General features: G+C 45.5%; 2 protein-coding genes across 3 annotated transcripts in view; one reads left to right on the forward strand and one right to left on the reverse strand.

Moving 5' to 3' along the window:
* The window catches only part of CERS2 (ceramide synthase 2), a 152,655-nt gene that overhangs the window by 86,874 nt on the left and 44,973 nt on the right, over positions 1–20,808 (reverse strand). The gene's annotated exons all lie outside the window — the stretch shown is intronic.
* On the forward strand, positions 4,118–7,172 carry ERO1A (endoplasmic reticulum oxidoreductase 1 alpha). Its single transcript, XM_078670897.1, has one exon. The coding sequence runs from the start codon at positions 4,208–4,210 to the stop codon at positions 5,744–5,746; it is 1,539 nt and encodes a 512-aa protein (XP_078527023.1). The 5' UTR covers positions 4,118–4,207; the 3' UTR covers positions 5,747–7,172.

Genomic DNA, 20,808 nt, shown 5'->3' on the forward strand with positions numbered 1-20,808 from the left:
GGCACCTGCTGCACCATTGACAGTACTGCACCTGGAAACAGACACAATTTGCTCTCTGCGATGCTCATTGCAATGTAGGCAAAGGCCAATTTTCAACACAGTGCACAAAATTGCATATTTAGGCAGCTTTCAACTGGTCTTAGCCTTAAAGGAAGGACAATTGAGACACAGCATCACTCCCTGGTCAACGCGGACTAGGAACAGCCCACAGCTTATGTGAGGCCTGGCTCTCGTCAACTTAAAGACACTCCAGCATTTGAACCACATTTCTCACCGGTTCAGCATCAGCCTGGTGGACTACGGCCGCAAAATACAATATTGGAGCTCTACATAGCAGTTAAACAGTCACTAGGCACAGTTACATGACCTCGCCTTGACTCAGGGTCTGGGATAAAGTAGGTTTGAGTTTTCTCAATCTTAGAAGTGGAAAGCATGTCCTAATGAGTGAAGAATCCAGGCCCCCGGGTCTAAAGTTCACACCAAGAATGCACACGCTCCTAAACTCAGGGGCAGCCCCTTCGCTCTGGCGGAGGAGCGTCGCCCCACTGACCACATAGGGAAACGAAAAATAAAATGGTCTTAATGAGGATCATTTTTATTTTTCGTCCTACAGCTGAGTCTTGAGGAGTGGGGCCACAGCACTGCAGCGGGGCCCACACAGCACTGCAGCAGGGGAGGAGGAGTGGTGGGCAGCTGCAGTGCACATGAGTTTGGCCGGCCAAACCCACATGCGCACTGACATCTCTCCAACCCAGCTGTATTGCTGGGTGGAGAGAACAGCAAGCAGGGGCTCCAAGCTTTCGATGGAGCGCAAAATCAGTGCGCTCCTCCCAATCCCTATGCTGCTCTCATGGTGAGGGCAGCATTGGGATTGGCCGCAGGGTAAGCTGGGAGCTTCAGCCTGCGCAAAGTGGAGAAGCCCGGAGAGCAACGAGGAGAGCGGAAGAATGGCAGGTATGTTTTCTTTAAAAAAAAACTATTCTTTGCCCCCTCACACTTTCCCCGCGCTGCCCACCTCACCCTACATTTATTTTACATCAGCCGCTACGGCCTAAACTATAAAGAGAGATAGATGAGGAAAGGTTGGCACCGAGTTGAGCACATGGGTCTTTTGGCAAATACATAAACCCATCCTCATTATTAAGTAGCCCCTCAAATTAGGTTCCTGCTGTTTTTTTTCTTCCATATTTACAGTAACCCATAAGAACGAGCAGGCAAAGCGGTAGTGATTGAAAAGTTTCACTCAGACTGAAGCAGTAAGACAGGTCATTGGGCCACTTGGTAGCAGTGGTTTTTTCACTATAGGTACAAAAGTGAAAAATAAGCAGCCCTGCCAAGTACTACGCATCAGGAGTTAGTATCCACACATTTCAGTGCTGGTGCCCGCAACACTGTGCTAAAATGTAGTAGTCAAGCATTATAGTGCCCCAGGACAACATTGCAACAAGGCGGGGTGCTAACGAGGCAGTACCAGCCAGCATGCTAAAATTGTCTTGCAGATACGTGCATGCCACCGCACCTCTGCCTGTTGAATGTTATTAGCACCATGTCGGAGCTGAAATAATCATTAACCATGCTGAGCGTTTAGGATAATTGAAATATAGGGAAGCCAGGGCTTTACAAATCAATCAGCCATGCCCCGCCCGGTCTGCTCATAGTCTACTCTGGGCGTGGGTAATCCATGAAGCGGGGCCTTGCCTGCAATTTTCCTGAAAAGGCACCATCTTATTGGTGGCCAGCAGTGTCCCGCACTTCGCAGATTGGCCTCAAGTAGACACAATGGCAGGCAGCAGCTTTGTTTTTCTTTGCAGCGCCCGCCATCAGCAGACAAGTGGTGCTTCCTGTGCCATCCAAGCCTTTACATTATTGTGGGGAGGGTCTTCGTGCAGCCTTCTAAGCCCCTGTCCACCTAAGCCTACACACCAGGCTAACCACATATTGCTAAAGTTAGTTGTCAGATAGTCAGCTTCTCAGCTCTTGCCCTCCGATCACATGTCGTTTCAGGAACAGGGACACAGTTTTTGTCCATTCTCATGATCCCCGGCCTTTTTCCAGTCGTCAAAGCGCACACGTGTAAGCGGAAGAGTGACCAGCCCTGTCAACAACTACAGTCGAAGCTCTGCCAGGTCTCATCCCAGAAAGAAGAAGGGCTGGCTGCACTATACCTGGGAGAAAGCCCTGCCCAGCATGAGGATGAGGCCAGCCATCAGCAACAATTTGGCAGCGAGCGATGAGAAATGTTCAGTGCACTAGCTGGTGGTAGCGAAGATCTTTAGAAATCAGAAAACTGTGGTCATTCATTTGGGTTATGTGTATCACTTGCAGCACTTTGAAATACCAAACTAGTGTAACATTTTTTTCTACAAAATTAATTTCCATCTTACAGATCAAAGGGTATATGTAGGCAGACATTGAGCCAAGACAGTTGTTATTTGGTATAGACTACCAGCTGCATTTTATTTATGGCTACTAAAAATATAAGAGGAAGACATGGTATTTTAGGAAAAAGCGCTGGGAAACTTCACAAATCACAAAGTACCCCATGTCAGGTCAGGTGTGAGTGGTTTATTCAATCCGGGTAACTCGGGTAGGTGGTGACTGAGATAGTGTCACTCATACGTCGTTGAAATGTCACTCATAATTACACTGAACTTATGAAAAAGTCACACATAGCAATTTGAAACCTTGGCAACGATGTATAAGTGGGGCAGCTATTCTGCTGTTTGCTACAGAGAGGCGCTGATATTGTCACCGTCAGCCTGACTGTGACTGGGTCTGGTCCAAAATGCCTTTAAGTATTCAGTACTTGCAAATTTAAACAACTGGAAACTGACTGAACTTGCATTTTAGCCTTGGCTGTAGTGAGACTTTTTGGAAAGTCAAGAAATAGTGAAAGTTTAGCTGACCGTACCCCAGCCAAGGACCCTCATTAACAGTGCCTTCCCAGTGTGTTCTGCCATTTATTGCAGTATTATCCTTCTACCTGTGTTTGGTACTCTTTTGTAACATACACATGCCATTTTTCTCTTGTAACACACTGTTTGCTACCTCTTACATTTTGCTTGCTTTAGATACTTGCACAAGTGCCACCATTGCCTACATAACGTTTGTTCTTGTGTTTGAGTGTCTGCCATTTATTGCAGTACTATACCTCAACTTGTACTTTGTACGCTTTTGTAACCTACACACGTCACTTTTTCCTCCTGTAACGTACCGTTTGCTACCTCTTGTATTTTGTTTGCTCGCAATTGTCACTTTTGCCTCATGTAACTTAACGTTTGCTTTTGGAATTTGTTCACTTGTAATTTTCTCCTCATGTATCATTTCTGTTCCTATTGTGAAGTGCTCTGACACCTTGGGGTAAAGTCCGGGCTATATAAAAATGCGTAAAATAAACATGTCTGGCTGGCTCCTTCCATTACAAAGGCCCTCAGTACACCGTACATGAAGAGGGACGTAAAAGGCAACCTGTCCACACTGACTTGGACCACGCTTACTTGCGGCTGTACATTTAGCCTGAAAATATTAAACCGTTTTTTTTCTTGGAATTCTCATCATAAAAACAAAAATTGATTAACGGTTATCGGCATGGAAAGATTCAGAACCATGACTGTTACAAAGTTAAATCAGCCCTGAAGAAGTCTGATAACGGACGAAACGCGTTGGCTATCCGCTTTGAAAAAAAAAGAAAACTGAATAAAAGAACTGATCTGAAACGAAGAGCCTCCGTTTGCTGTTTCTTGGGAAAACTGAGAATTATGAAATATTGTGCATTTAATTAGATCTTTAATTGGAATATTTAAACAACAATGTATTGAATTCTTGAAGGCTGCAGACCAAATCATTTGTAAAAGGCAACCTGTCAATTACTGTTCACTTCCAGGCAACTCATGAATAAGTGATTGGTCACTCCATGACTGTGCCCAGAGGTGCGTGTCAACGGGGCAGTGTGCACCGCTGCACGCGCGCAGCGTGCTCGGAGCGGCACGTCCCCTCGCGCGGCCCGCCCTTCAAGCTGCCGCTGGATGGATGGAAGGGGGCGTGGCGCGCGGAGGGGGGCGTGGCCCGCACGCGCTGCGGCTGACGGAAGAGCGTCCCAGCCTCAGAGACACGTCACTCTCCAGCCGCTTCATAGGCGCGCGCTGCCGCCGCTTCCGGGTACAGTGCTCGCGCTGTGCGAAGGCGAGCGTCGTCGTCAGGTAGAGAGATGCGTCGCCGCGCGAGCCTCCTAGCGACCATGGGGCTGAGGGGCTGCCCGGCCCTGCTCCTCTGCCTCCTCCTCGCGCTCGACGGGGCCTCCCCGGAGAAGGGGGCCACCCCCGGCTCGGCGTCGCACCGCTGCTTCTGCCAGGTGACGGGCTTCCTGGACGACTGCACCTGCGACGTGGAGACCATCGACAGCTTCAACAACGGCCAGCTCTTCCCCAAGCTGCGCCGGCTGCTCGAGCGCGACTACTTCCGGTACTACAAGGCCAACCTGAAGAAGCCCTGTCCCTTCTGGCACCAGGAGAGCCACTGCGGGCTGAGGGACTGCGCCGTGCTGCCCTGCGAGCGGGGAGAGGTGCCGCCGGGGCTCCAGGACTCCGAGAGGACCAATGGGAGGCGGGCGTGCGGCAGCCCCGGGTGTCAAGGCGACGGGAGGAAGGGCACCAAGGGCAGGTCCAGCCCTGGCGAAGGTGAGGGAGCAGGGCCCTCGGGGGCCAACGAAGGGGTGGCTGGGGCCGAGTGCGAGCAAGCCGAGCGGCTGGGGGCCGTGGATGAATCCCTGAGCGCCGAGACCCAGCAAGCCATGCTGCAATGGGCTCGACATGATGATAGCTCCGACAGCTTCTGCGAGGTGGACGATGAAACCTGCCCCGATGCAGAGTACGTGGACCTTCTCCTCAACCCTGAGCGTTACACCGGGTATAAGGGGCCTGATGCCTGGAAGATCTGGAATAGCATCTATGAAGAGAACTGCTTCAAACCCCAAGCCATAAAACGCCCTTTCAACCCCATGGGCTCCGGTCTTGGGTCTACTGAGGATGGGGAGACCTTCTACAGATGGCTTGAAGGCCTCTGCCTGGAGAAGAGGGCTTTCTACAAGCTCATCTCGGGACTGCATGCCAGTATCAATTTGCATCTCAGTGCTAGGTACCTCATGCATGACACATGGGCAGCACCCATGTGGGGGCCAAATGTGACAGAGTTCCAGCTGAGGTTTGACCCTGTCCTGACCAAGGGTGAAGGGCCACGCAGACTCAAGAATCTCTACTTCCTCTATCTCATTGAGTTGCGGGCAGCGTCCAAGGTCTTGCCATACTTTGAGCGCCCCGGTACTAGCCTATTCACTGGCAATGTCACTATTGACACTCAGACCAAAGACTTACTGGTCGAAGTTCTACAGGCTGCACGTGCCTTCCCACTCCACTTTGATGAGAACTCTCTCTTCGCTGGGAATAAGAAAGAGGCCGCAAAGCTAAAAGAGGAATTCCGGCTACGCTTCCGAAACATCTCGCGGATCATGGATTGTGTTGGCTGCATCAAATGCCGCCTTTGGGGCAAGCTACAGACCCAAGGTCTGGGAACTGCCCTCAAGATTCTCTTTTCTGAGAAACAGATAGAAAATTTGCCAGAAAGCGGTCCATCTTACGGCTTCCAGCTCAGCCGTCAGGAAATTGTGGCCTTCTTCAACGCATTTGGACGTATCGCAACCAGCGTTTATGAGCTGGAGCGTTTCCGTAAAATTCTGCATGATGAACTGTGATCCCTTTCAAGGACATGTGGGATTCAACATTAATGTTTACAGATGGACAGGTCACAAACTATGAGAAATGGGCCTTCCTTGAATTTGAAAACCTGCGCCTGTGAAGAGGACCCCATTTTGAGCACCATGAAGGCTTCCGACTGGGCAGTGTTGGCATTTGCAAACTGTCATGACAAAACACTTGTGGCAAATGCCTAGCAGCAGAAGAATCTAGCTTTCTTGAATGATTTGTTTTTTTAAATGTATTTCTTTCTACTGTAAATGATTAACTATACTGTATGTATTATTCCATGTGGTAATATTTGTGGTGAAGTAGGACACACGATTATAACAAATGATGTCATACGGGTAAAATATATATTTATATTGCATCCCCATGGTTTTTGGGGTAGTTGGGAAGACTCATTTAGTTGACAAGACTAGTTTCATGGATATCTACGTTGCCCAACACTCATTATTTATGTCAGAGCGCACAGTCTAGTCGCAATAAAATTAACTTATTGAGGCCTTTTCATAGTCATTGGAGAAGGAAGGCGGGGGGAGGTTGTACGTTGATTAGTGCTTTGTTCTTGTTCCGACTATATGAATGATTAAAGATTATTTTTATTTTAGCAATTCAGCAGCAGATTTTACTTTCCGGTTAAAGTAAGGGGTCAATTTTTACTAAACTCAATGTTGGGAAGATGAAAATAGTGAATTTAGGCTTTCAGTTTCTTGTAAAACAAGTTTGTTTGCTGCAGGAAAAGCGGATATGTTATTTTTTTTTTAAGTTCTCTTCCACCCACTTTCCTTGCCGATAACCACTTTAAAGTTCTGCTGCGTACTTTGTAAGCTGTTATGCAACCTGTAGATGGATAGATGCAGCCTAAAACTTCACTGGGGAAGGCTGGGACACAGTTCTATAGTGCAGCGCATATATGTGTGTGTGTGTGTGTATTTATTATATATATGCACACTTCATATGCGTTTTATACTTTGAATACATCAAGATGAGGGCTCGAAGAAGTGGAGCCCCTTAACAAATTTAGCTTAAAGGATGCACAGTGTTTATTCCACAATAATATAAAGTTCAAATAGATAAAATGGTGAATTGGACAGGAGACAAAAAAACATTCGATTTAGAGGTTTGCTTTTCGATTGGTCAAATTTAAAAGGCAGGGCACTCCGTTTAACAGTACCTTAACAAATGTTGGACTGAGGTCCCTGGCCCCACTGGAAGTTATCGGTATTCTGTTGATCATTAATGTATTTTTTTGAAATACTGCTGACTAAGCACCTGAAAGCAGTTCCCTGTGGAGTACTGCATAACTCACCACATTACATCAGCCTGGTTTTGTGCAGAATTTTGAGCTTTCCTACACTTTTTTCACATTCCTGTGTTAAGGCAAGAGGCCGATACAATAAAATGAGTTACTTGATAAAGTAATATGTGGTAGCGTGTATTTTCTGGTGTTTTGGAGGGAGGTTTCAGAGGGTTAAATGGATGGGGGGGGGTGGCTCCTAGCTGCTTCAGAGTCTAGGCTGTCATTAGTCAAAAGTTACCCTGAACTCCTTATTTAAGAGTTAATATTCGCATTTGCCCTCCACAGGTACTCCGAAAGTAGTAGCTTGGCGATGTGCTCAATACATTGCACAGTCAGGAGTTTACTATCAGGTCACTAGGTGGTGTTCACAAAGGCCCACAGGGGTCCTGCTCTTATTCCTGAATAGGACGATAAACTCTTCTACACCTTACATTTGAGTTCCACTTCATATTCTGGTTTGCACCCCAACATCCTACTGCTTGATGGTCCTTACAGACCTTAGTCTCCAAAACCTGCCCCGATCGTGTCCTTGTGGGGGATACTCCATTCTCGAACCCTACGAACTTTCCGACTTCTTTACATCTGCATTCTTGCCTTTGCCCGCTCTTGGTTCTGACCTGTACCCGGCTTTTCTGTGCCCTGTCTTGGGTCTGCTGGTTTCCCTGGTCTAATGGTTTCCAAGCCCCAGTTCAGCCTCCCCTTCATTGGAGGTTCCCATATTCCTTGGCCCTGCTAGATTTCTGGCACCTGGCCCTCTCTCTGCACCTGTGCTCGTCCCCTGAGCCTGCATCTATTTTAGCTCAAAGCCCAGAGTGCGGAGGCTGCTGCCGAGTCTCTATGCGCTCGGTTTCATCCTGCTACTGTATCTCAGGCTATCATTTTGTTTCTGTTTTTCATAGTTGTTGGATTCCATGTTCCTGCCCTCATTAGTTCATTGTGTCTTGCCTGCTAATTAGTTGTGTGTTGCTGGTCTGTTTGCCTACCTACTTGTTTTTGTTTGCATTGTTCCTAGTTGCAAACTGCACACATCAAGACCCAACTTGTATATGCCAATTCCTTTTCTTGTATTTTTTGTTCCTATTCTGACTGCATACTCCTGTCTTACTTCTATATATCAGTCTTGTCTCGCACTTATTCTAGTCCAGCTTTTTAGCCTGAGCACAGTTCATGTGTACCTCACAACAGGCGTTTAAGTGGGCCGGATCTACCCTGTGCTGAGCACCAGCAGTTAGTTGTTTAAAGGGGGCCTCGAAACGGATCTCTACCGGGCTCTGTGTTGTGCCCTGGCACAGGCGGTCCATTTTTTTCCAGACTGCAGGCACCTTGATGTGCGCCTGCTCACACTTCTCACTAGTGGAGAAGTTACAGCATAACCTCATGCCAGGTGAGCGTTGTAGGGGGAATCCTTTAAAGAGAGTCATTTTCTCTCTTGATTTCTATTCTCTTTTTGAAACTCGGGAGCAGCAACATTGTCGGGGTGTCACCAGGCTTTAAGTGGAAGCTTTTTTTAGTATTGTATTCAAGCCATAGTTGCTGCTTATCTTATGCAACCAACAACCATTGACAAAGCCAATAGCCCTGACTTGTTAGAGGTGTAATGTTACTTGTTGGAGAAGTGTGGCTCAATGGTTAGAGCGGCAGACCCTGATGCAGAGGTCTAGCCCGGGACCAGGGTTCAATTCCCCGCCTCGGCGGGTCTTGGGCTCAAAATTCCACTGACCTGATAATTCTCGCCTCTGTGCCTATTCCAATCATGGTGTCCCACTCAGCAACTCTGGGCAATAGCTTGCTTAATCTCCACAACGGCCCCCACAACCCTAAGGATGCCTGGCCTCCATCTTGGGGGTGCCCAGGAGTGGACACCTCGCAGGTAAAGCCAGGATGGGTTCCACAGCGGTATTCGTACAAGCGCCTTGAGACCCTTGCGGGTGAGCATTGCGCTATACAAGTATCAATTTACAATTTGTTGTATGGATGCAATGACAGAAACAGCAAAATACAAGTCGGGCGGCACACTATGCCAAGAACTGATTTTTAGCTTATGTGTTTTAAACCACGCCCTAATTACATTGGTCATGCCCCTTTGAGAGCCCCCCCAGTTTACACCCCACTTAAAGCCCTGCCTTACAATGTACCCCCCCCCCTGTCTTTGTTGGTTATATCATTATCCTATTTTTCCTTACTTCCAATGTTGCCAGTTAAGACTCCAAGGCTTACGCCTTTGGCATAGAGAACCGCCCTGTACACCTTCTTCGGAGCTGCAGACTGTCTCCCTGAATTCTGAGTGGTTAATCTGCTCCATGTAAGATCTTTTTAATCTCGGAGATACCACTAACCAGGAGCAGAAGAAAACGTAATTTATATTAGTCTGTAGTAGCCCTGCTTTTACCTTCCTAGAATGGTTATCGTCCTAGTTTTGCCCTGCAGATGTCTCAGTTCGCTATCCAATTCAGCCTCTGTCCTACATTCCTCCCAGCCTTTAGGTATTCTCTTGCTTATATTTAACCCATTCTCTGGAAAGCCCTTGTCCATGCAAGCAGCAAGCCTCCCCCAAGTCATCTTGCCTTGTCCCAGACAGATCTCTGCCAGGACATAGTCGATACATATATTTGGGACGTCCCTTGCAGCAGAATGCTTCCGTGGTCACATCATTTGCAAGACGCTAGCTCAGATCCCATGTGACAACACACCTCTGCCCTCTCATTCCCAGTTCTCTGCCATAGTCATTCGCCTGATTCCTCAACCCCTCCAGCTCCATACAAGTCAATCATCCACTGATTTTTTTTTTTCTCTCTCAAGTAACATCTAACCAGATATGTATTTTTATATAATGCACCGTTTGCTATTTACTTGGCGCCTTCCTGCTTCATGAGGATAGATGAGATGTGGGGCTATCATTTTGGGTTTATGCTGAAGACTCCATGGTGAGAGTTGTATGAACAGAAGGAGCGTGAATGACATAGTTTGAATGGAGACTCTTGTGGTATCGCTGTGTCATACCTGGAATCGGGAACACTGCTGGGTTCCAGATAAGACAGTTGAGACCCAGGCTTGTAGATAGATACTGCTTTAACTTCATCTGAAGATAAATAAAGGATAGTTTATTCAGATGAAGTTAAAGCAGTATCTATCTACGACCCAGGCTTGTAGATAGATACTGCTTTAACTTCATCTGAATAAACTATCCTTTATTAATCTATCAAACGATATAATAACATTATTTCAACTCTATAGTGCAAAGTTGTGCTTCTAGGCAAGGAGAGTAGGGGTGCAGGCAACTCCCTGACCACAACGGTACTTTATATGCCGTAGGTTATCTGCTCTGTATTTTGCAGTGGTGATGCGGTCTTGCAGCCTTCCCTCCCTACTAACTACAGTCATCTGTTTGCATTTGTCGTGCCTTTACTAGCTATAGGATTAGTGCCTTCAAAAACTCTGGCGATGCATGTAAAAGTAGTTGTGTCGCCATATTATAGGCTAAGACAGTTCTGATACCCTGGTTCTGTTCCTAATACATATAACTGATTGGTCCAGGCATTGCCTGCGTCTTAGAAAAATGAGTGATGGCACACTGGATATGCCAGGCTCAAGAAGAATGGAACAAATACATTCTCATACGTTCCAGTTTCTGCCAGCCTTGTTGTGGCCTCCCGTTTGAGTTTGTAGCAGATGTTTGTAATTCCAAGCAGTTATCAGTTTCCTGCTAGCGGGAGATTCCCTGGCCTTGGATAGCAGGATCTCCCAGGTTTCTCTCCTGGGTCTTTTGATATGCTAAACTCATGGGAGAGCTGGCCACCAACAGCCAAGTTTATTGCGTCCAGCACGTTTATACTTTTGTGGGAAAGGGAACAACAGTGTCGTAACAAATGAAGATAGTTGTAATATGAAAGGATAGTATGTGACAGGTCAAGGCAGAGCGCAATAGAAAAAGGTAACAGAAAGCACAGGGGCAGTATGAACTAGGCTGAGTCTCTGAGGTGGCCATGCTCATGCTCGAGTGTGTTTTAGCCAACCAACTTTGGGAACCAAAAAGACTAGTCATCCTGGCAATCCATTTCCATTCCCGAGCAGGTTTCCCTTTACATCCTCTGCAGTGGTGTCCTTGTCTGTTACAGCAAGGATTTTTTCTGATGGCTATGAGTTTCTTGTTTAGAGTCCTCGGAAACAGGATAGGGATAACTTTTTGGAGTCCTCAAATTGTGTGAAAAACCATGGTGGTGAAGGAGGAGGGCGTTATATGAAAATCAGAGCTCCGCAGACTGTGCAAGGGAACCTTGGTATTGTTTAAGAGGAAGAAAAAGCGAGGACAGTTACCTTTATGTAATTAGAGTGCGCTTGGAACATGCTAAGTACATATAAAGGTCGGAATGAGCAGTTACCATGTACAAGGACTAGCCAGGCTTAATGGCAAACTACCTTAAGTTAGTTTCATTGTGGCAGGGTTGTTGTGTAAGGTGGCACAAGTCCTTTTCCCAGCTGGCCACGTCAAATGGTGTTCTACTGACGCCTCTTCCTTTTTGTAGGTTCTCTAAATCATTAACTAAGTTAAAGGTGATTATTTACCGTTTCAACGAACTATCTACGTGTATGCAAACGCAGTACATCCCTACCATGTGTTCATTCCAATAAACGTTACACTCTGCAACAATAACCTCCCCCTGGATGATCTTACTGCACTGGTTGTTGCAGACCCTGGCTCCGGTTATGGGGGTTAACCAAACGCCCCCATTCCCTGCTTTTTTTGGGGGTAGCTTCGGTCCCTCATCTTAATCTGTGTGGTAACTAGTGGTTATTGCAATGGGATCCTAGCCCAAGCTCACAGACCTTTTTACATGTATCCTTGTGGGGAACTGCCATCTGGCTTTGCATGTTAAATGACTCTAAACCCCAATAAATAGTGTCTTTACCCATCATGGGTTTCGGGTCATGCAAGAATTTCAATGTACATGGGTAAAATTGATGCGTTTTGGGGGACATTGCCTGCCTGCTGCATGAGATGGTCGGCTTCCTTGTATTTTTTCTTTGCATTATTGTAGATGTGACCAACGGAATATCAAATAACCCCTTACCGGACTCCAGCGTTATCTGTTTGCTGTTCAGAGACGTGTGTGAGTGCAGCCCATGCCTGTCCATCTTCCTATGTTGCTCACTGTTGCCTAGCAGTGGGGATCTGCCTTCAGTTTGTCTTGCTTTTCAGCACTATTAACTTTTATAAATTGGACTGGTCTGACCTGTAACGCCTTGCTTCTGAATCTCTCAAAGCATGTCGTCGGTATCTTTTACTTGAATTTTTCAAAATGGGCAGGGGAGTTGTGGCCAGAACTAGACGTTATGGCCAACCAAATATACATTAACCAATATTAACGTCCGCCCCCTCCCCGAAGCCAGCATCTTGTACATCGTGTGCACATTAAGGGAACTCTGTGCACCATGCCAAAAAAAACATTGGCAAGAACTGAACTTCTGCTGGGTTGCAGTTGTCCTACATGATCTGGACAAAAGCCCGGACTCGAGGGAAAGTGTTTGTTGGTTAAGCCTTGTGGTGTAATGATTGCCTCACCCACTGGGAAATTCCAGTAGTACTTTTTTTTTTCTCCAAAATATGAACCACAGTCTCTGCTATACGCCATTACATCTTTTTGCGAAAGAGCAAATCTACGTGCCGTGACTGGGTTCAGAAGCACCGGAGTTATGTCCTGCCCAGACACCAGTACTCAAATCCCTGATCACTCCTGACTTGCACACAACCCTGTAAAGAAACGCTGAATTGTATTGCTTACAATTTTGGATTTGAGGGATAGTTTTGGGGAGTGTTTCTGAGATTTAAAAAAAAAAAAAAAAATCCTTTTGTTGGTTGGGAACTCAGTCACTGATGTTTCAGCCCACAGAGTCGGACCCACTGAAAGGCCTGCATTTCACTCTACATAGTATAATGTTGCCCTGCATCACTGTCCAGTTGACTGGAACAAAAGACTGCTCTGAAACACTTTACGAAGTGGTCTGAGGAGTCCAGAAGTTGGCCCGGGCGAACCCTTTCAATAGCATAACATTGGTCATAGGGCCGGTGCGTAGAAAATCTAGGCCTCCGCACGTAACCCCTAAAAAAGAAGGTTTCTGGCACCTTCTCACGATCATTTCAACTTCTTTTTTTTATTTACTTCTTTGAAAGGTTAATGCCGTCCTTGAAAATGTAGCAATTACTAGATATTTAATGTGCCATAATCCATCTGAAACATCATTGAGGAGGCTTTTGGGAAAAACCCTAATTGTTCGATCTAAAACTTGATTTATACTCTCAAATATGCCAGAGCATAACAATATGCACTATTCAGTTAGCATATGCTTTTTACAGCATATTCTTTGACGTGCTTCAGGATTTATAGATAGATCCTTTTTTGGCTACCATAGGTTACATTGATAGAACCAACTATAATTAACTTGTAGTGTAACTTTTTTTACTTCTTTGACAAATGCATTTCATGTAACGCTTGTGACAGCAGACTTTGCCATTTTGTAACACTGCAAATAGGTATTCTGTTACTCTAACAAGATCAATGAGGATACTTTTATCAATCTCGCTAGTAAAACCTCACAGGCTTTACACCGCATCAAAGACAGGTGGTTAGCTAAGCCTGGTCACCCAACATACCCCACTCTCCAACCTCACAGAACCGTCAAACCTTTTGTTAACCCATACTATGCTCACCCACAGCACAGACCTCATTAAAAATCTGGAAAACAATGGTGTTCCTCAACAAGAGCACTTCAGGCCAGGTAATGTGCTCAATCACCCACTCATGCGCAAAGAACACAAATACTAAAAATCAGACTGTTCAGTTTTTTCTTATCACATCACTGACCAAAAACAATGAAAAAATATAATGCAATCAAAATATGTCAAATGTTAGTTATGTAGACACGAGATAGAGAGGGTAGAGTTTAAAGTGTCCTTGTCAGTAGGACTGAAGACTAATTGGTAAAGAGGAATTTGTTTATTTAATTCTTGGAAGCGCTTGTGTACATGTCTTCCAGAGTTTTGATGATAAATGTACACATATTGGGATCTATAAAGTGTTTTTTTTTTTTTTTTTACGGAAACCAGCACCTCTCGCAAACTAGGTGGCATGCTTCATTATTGCGGGGTGTGCTCATGCACCAGACCGTGCCTTTCGTGTGTAAAGGGTCGGGGAGAATTAAAAACTTGTATTAAGAAGGACGTTTTTACCTAATTCATACACGATTAAAACCTAATTGGTGAATGGTACTCAACTGGGATGTTTTATCCTCCTAAACTTTGTTTTTCCATTAAAACCAAAAATAAGTGCTAGAGTCTTTTTATGAGCTTGTGTTTTGTCTTTTGCAATAGTTGTGGCACTGTCTGAACCCATACTGTGATTATTTTGTGGGTGTGATGAGCCAGCAGTGACAGGACACCCATCCCCGCTGTAAGCAGCCAGTTATTGCTGGTTTAATTTTTGTAATAACTGAGGCAGAAAGGGCGGCTCCACATGGGTGGGGTAGGGAATAGTTAACCCTGAATGATCTTGGCTGGATCAGTGGTCTTCAATCTTGAGGCCGTGCCTCGATGTAAAAAAAACAAAAACCACAAAAAACTAACAATCGCACCAACCTTCAAATGTTCACAATTATTCTGTTAAATTGGCAAGGTTTAGATATGTCTAAACATATTGAAACATTGAAGTTAAGTTCTGTTGCCCCTTTTACACATCCTCCCAGTGAGGATAAAAATGACAGAGATGTTAGTGATGTCCCATCACAAAGTGCTGCACATTTTTTACCACTTAAAACAAAGCATGATGCTTCTCTTGGCTAGAGGCTCCTCCCCCCCACTCCTTTAAGGCCCCCCAGTTTGAAGACCTGCTTTAGATGAGCTTTGCCCAACAGCACCTGTCTCGACGGGTGCCAGGCGAGGATCATACCTGCAATCCTGAAGCGCCGCCGCTCATTTGGGGACAGGGGTTTTGTTTCCCTCTTTAAGGCTTTCATCCAAGCAAGAAAGAAGAAGAGAAAGATAGAAAACAGTGACACAGGAAGAAAATCATGCAAGAAAATAGGAGATGAGAAAGATAGGAAAGCAGTGACACAGGAAGAAAATCATGCAAGAAAATAGGAGATGAGAAAGATAGGAAAACAGTGACACAGGAAGAAAATCAGGCATTTAAAAAAATCCACAAGCGTGCGATTGGGAAGTGTAGGATGGTGGAATCAAACCCAGGAAGCCTGATAATGCGCCCCTGTGCCTCCGCCCCGCCAGCAGCCTCCTAAGAGAATGGGCACCGCGGCGACTTTACTTGCATCTGGGCTGAATTTAATTCGTGTCAACATAACTTGCGGTGTGTTGACGATTTTTTGAAGAGCTCCGAAAAAAATAATAATCCGCGGTTGAACTCAAAGTCAAGAATCCAACACTGGGGGCCTCGCCTGCATAATTAAAAGCTCTGAAGAGTTTAAGTGCACCAGAAAACCGGTACTTGTGTGAAAGTTTCTTAGTGCGGCGAAGAAAGCCAAGTGCATGGATGAGCGCGTGCAGTGTGTGGCTCGCGGCGCCAAACATGTTTTTTTATCTTTTTACTCCCGTTGTTGTACTCTTTTAAAAGGTAACAGAAACCCAGTGCTGCAGACACCAGCTTTCCGTCTCCCAAGAATGGCATCGTTGTCTTGATGGTATAAGCCGAGCAATCTAGAAAGCACCCTCTTCTTGGCGCTACAGAGGATTTAGCACCTAGCTATTCCGGCATAAACTACGTTAATCGGTTATTGTCTTGAACTTTTCAGCACTACAGACAGTCACAGCTGTTCCCTGATCCAGCTGTAGGTCTTCCTTTCTTAGTGCTACGAAGGCGTTTTTCACAGATTCCACCTGCAGGTGGCGCTATGGATGCAGCGCGGGACAGATGCACTACAGTGGTGCACTATGAGAGCGGCTGGAGAGATGACAAACACCACGTTCAAAAGTAAAAGAGGCAAAAACACATCAGAAATGGAAGGGCGAGTAGAACAAGCATTGGCAAAGCTAGTAGGTCTGGGTTTAATGTGCTAAAGGATCCATTATTACCAGATTAGAGGGAGCAGTACTTAATTTGGAGAAAAAAAAATAGGTGCCAGAACCCTTCTCAGAAGACCACTGCAGCTTGCACCAGCTATTGCCCACACTAGCGCTGCCAGTGACTGTACCATCACAATCCTACAAGTATGACATTTCAGACTTTATATACATTAAAAGTATGAATACATGCTAAACTCAAGCTATTCTTGTAGCTTTGAGTGGCAGGGGTTAGTGATTTTAATATATATTTAGTTATTACACGACTGTTCTTGTGCTCCTCACAAAACCAGATAAACAGCGTTATCATGTGGCAGGCTGTTAAAAGAGCCGATATTGACAATAAAGTGCCAGCACCGGCTCAAATTAAGCACAGAGAGGGAGACAGCAGAAAGAGGAGGAAAAGTGTGTTCCGGTTGTGAAGTAATTCTAAATGCAGTTCCATACTGGCACTCAATTTTATGCAGCAGGATACACTCATATAGCCAATACCGTTAAGTGGGGGATAAATACCCCTCCGCCAAGACATTATTGGCAAATTCTCAACCGAATGGCTGAAAGTGGTAGGTTGAGGAAAGCCAGTGGTACAAAGTGGCGGGCCCACACCCTACCTCTGTGTGTTTTGTTAGCAACAGTTCTGTTTGACAACTGTGATTCCAAAACCCAGACTTTGAAAATAAGGCTCAGGCAAGATGAAAAGTGTGTGGGGTGCAATACCCTCTACAGACACCCCAAGTCCAACACTGACTCACTGCTAGCATGACCTCACTCAGTCAGTGTGAATCTCATACATTCGTATGGAGTAGTCTCACACATTGGGTGGAACTCGGATCTTGGAGCACAGACTGACACAAGGTGTGACCATCCAATGATCGCTGTCTCTCACAGGGAGACCGTCTCAGATCTTGAAGCAGTCTCTCTCACTTGACCGAGTCTTCCTCACTCGAGCGCAGTAACACTCCTAGGGTGTGTGACTCACACCGTGCAGTACAATCTAACTGGGCAGAGGACTCACACCTTGTGAAAAGCTGCTGCAGACTCAGTATGTCTCTGTCCTTAGAGCACCGTCACTCTCTCTGGGTGACCGTCTAATCTGAAAGCACCACCTCACTCAAACAGGTTGGCAATCACAGATCTTGGACAGCCTCACTTCATTGCGAGGCAGTCTCATACCCTGAAGCACACACTCCTTTATTGGGCAAACCTCAGTCCTTGGAGACCTGTCTCACAGAGAGCGAAACTAAAACCCTGCACTTAAGTTTCACTCTCTGGGGATAAGTCAGACTCTATACACACTTTCACTTTTTAGCTGGTGTCTGAGCTACCGGTGCACACTCACTCACAGGGATACTGGAATAATGCAGTTTGGGACGATAACATTATCTGGCATGAAAAAGCAAATTATGCAGCGTAAAGCCCTACATTTTCTGTCTCTATGACTTCATTATTTAGCCACTTTTACAGGTTAATGCCTTAGAATTTAACATGTACATACAGTAATAAGCCACAGAAAGATGACGTGCCACCGCGGGGCAAAAGACCAGCAGCGATGCAAAAAAATTAGGCAGACTTTAGTAAATTTAGGAGGTAAAACTATTTTTTTTAAAGAAATCTGCAAATTTCACAGAAGATGATAGATTATGGGGTTAATGCAAACAACCCATAAACCCGCAGCACACTCCACCGCCGGGTAATCGCACACTTCTTATGCTCTTTCATATAACTCACACATTGGAGTAGAGGTTGGCTAGTCACGTGTGTGGCTCAACCAGGACCCTGCACCTGCAAGTTCAATAGAGCTTGAAGTGAATCCAGGGGAGGACCTTTTCGGACAAATCTCAACATCCCATTGGCTTTAAAGGTGGCTCAGACAGCACGACCTCATTTTTGCTTGCAACTAATGTTTGGTCCAACACCTTCAAAACTCACATGTCTATTGTTTGGGGTGACGGGTCCGGCTTCAGAGGGCAGCGATGCTAAAACATTACACTGGATCATTTTTGATCCAAAACCCTTTTTTTTTTTAATAAGCGGGTACATTACCAGCCTCATAGAACAATGACAATCTCCCAAGACCACTTCATTTCAAAAGCACTTCATAAGATTAGCATGGAAAACACATTAATGGTCACAACCACAATATTGGAGAAGTGTGGCTCAGGGGTTAGAGGCAGCTGAGATCGGTCCTGGACCAGGGTTCAATTCCCCGCCTCGGCGGGTCTTGGGCTAAAAATTCCACGGACTCGATAATTCTTGCCCCGGTGCCTCCTCGACTCACGGGTTCACACTCTGCGACTCTGAGCAATAGCTTGCTTAATCTCCACAACGGCCCCTCGCGGCGGGATGCCTGACTTTCACCTTGTGGATACCCTGCTATCTCACAGGGGAATACCAGGAAGGGTTCCCTAAGCAAGCGCCGGGAAACCCACTGCAGGTAGCTGTGCGCTATATAAGCTCAACTACATTTACATTTACAATATGTCCCAATGTAAATTTTACAGAAGATTGAAAAACATTTTTCAATGGGTACGTAAATGCCGCAATTCAGTACAAAAGCAATTTGATAGGAGATATTCAGCTTGTGTAGTATACCTTCTTAAGGATAGATTAATTGTTCACTGGGAGCAGTCATTTGATACACACTGTGAGCTTTTTTTATGGGGCACATAAAGATATTTCCACGCAGGTCACATGGTAGCTGTGCCGATGCCCAACCTTGCCTGTGAGTAAACTGATATTTAAAGAGACGCCTGCTCCTTGCAGAATTCCTTTGCCGATTGCTAGTAAACATTCCAGTCCCACTTTGATTTCGGTTTTCAATCCTAGTCTGTAATGACACAGACAACATAAACAAGCATTGGCAAACATCTAATAGAGCTGGCGTTGCTTGTCGAGCTTAAATCTTTGTCAGTTCTTGTTTCAACTTGGGTTTTGCAAAACTTTGTCGGGGAAGCTGCCAGGGTCTCAATCTAAAAAAAAAAAAACTCCTAAAAGCCAAAATAATGTTTGGCCTAAAAAATCTTAAAGAAATGTATGTTCTATGAACAAGAGAGTGTCTTTCCAAGAGTGACCACGACTCTTTGTTCCTCACTGGATAGAAGTCACAGACCATATACTTACTAAACTGAATTGAACAACATTTTCGAAGGGCAAAAAAAAAAAAAAATAAATAAATAAAATACCATAGGTGTTCCTATAAGGTCTGCAGGGTAACATTTTCCTTCTCCCCACACAAGTGCTGCATTACATAACCAAAAATTCTCATACGCTTCTGAAAAGGAGGTCTTCACATACAGAAATGGCATGATGCTTCTGTAGCTATCTCTCGGGTCTTTGCTATTGAAGTACTCGCTTATGGAGCTGGATTTGGGTGGGACGGGGAGAGATCCTTCCTGGACAGGCACGAAAAGATTGAGGACTACTCACAAAGAATCCAGCTCAAATGCAGGTACTCTACCCCGCCTCATGGCGCTTGACCCTCTGAGCTTCCACCATGGTGTGCCCAAAGGCCGGGTGTCTCACCACCAATTACCCTAGTGCGTGTATCTGACTTTCCTAATACACCTTCACGTATTAAGCACTTTTATGATTTTGGTCCCATCAGGTGGTTGGCTTTTCGCGATCCGCCCCCAAGTGACATTCTGCCCGTGCTACCACGAACCAAGGTTCTCCACTGCCAATGAGCATAGAACCCACCAAGTCACTCTTGATCCACTTCAACTCAACAGGCAAAATAAAAGATGTGTTGGTCTGCCAGCAGGATGTTATGTCAGTTACCTTCAAGGACATCTCCACAGTACTACAGTTACAGTACAATGGCTCCCTCAGTGCTGCCACAAGGCAACCATCGTGGTCAGTAGATGTCCAGCTTCTTTTTACGCTACTTGGCCAAACACCTTTTCTGCCCAGATTTCTTCTTCTTGGGGAACTGTTCCCCATGGCCTGCTCACAGTTACAGCAATCCCTATTCCACAGCTGTGGTTAGACGCAATCTGATCATACTGCCAAACCTAGTAACAGCGACGAAACCTCAGGAGTGTGACAAATCCCCAAGACCGTTAAAACAGTAAAACATTACCTTTTGGCACTTTGCAACCTGGTGCAGGTGTACGAGTCTCCACGCCTGACCGGCAGCGTAAGCGCAAATGCGGCCTCTTAAAATATGCATGCAACAAACTCCTGACGTATGATTGATCAAACCTTGACCAACACAGCCCCACAGAAGCATTTACTTCCCCCTCAGTGCACTATCAGGAGAGCTGTTGGGTTAGATAAGGCAGAGGAGGAGTGGCAGTTCATTCAGCATCTCAGATAAGACCCCACTTCCCCATAAATGCTCAGATCATGAAGATATTTTTTTGTTAAGTGAACTTATCTATACTTAAACAGAGACAAAAGGAAACCCAGCACCGACTGCTTAAAGAGAAAACAAAAATGCTGCTACTAACTTTTTCGTTAAACCGGTCTTTTGTGAAAAATCCTTTCCTATATCTTACATAGAGCATTGTGGGTGGCCTACTGCTGCGCCCATACTTGGCCGAAACGTGTTGTTAATATAATAGGTCATTGGGGAAAGATAGTCCTGTCCAGTTTTCCTTTTTTTTAAACCACCATAACCCACAATTTAAGACTAGTTGGAGGGAACAGGACTCGATTTACCAGAATAAATCCCAGAATGCCCTAGGTTTTTAAAT

This window comes from Lissotriton helveticus, chromosome 12 (genome assembly GCF_964261635.1).
Source record: "Lissotriton helveticus chromosome 12, aLisHel1.1, whole genome shotgun sequence".
Lineage (NCBI taxonomy): Eukaryota > Metazoa > Chordata > Amphibia > Caudata > Salamandridae > Lissotriton > Lissotriton helveticus.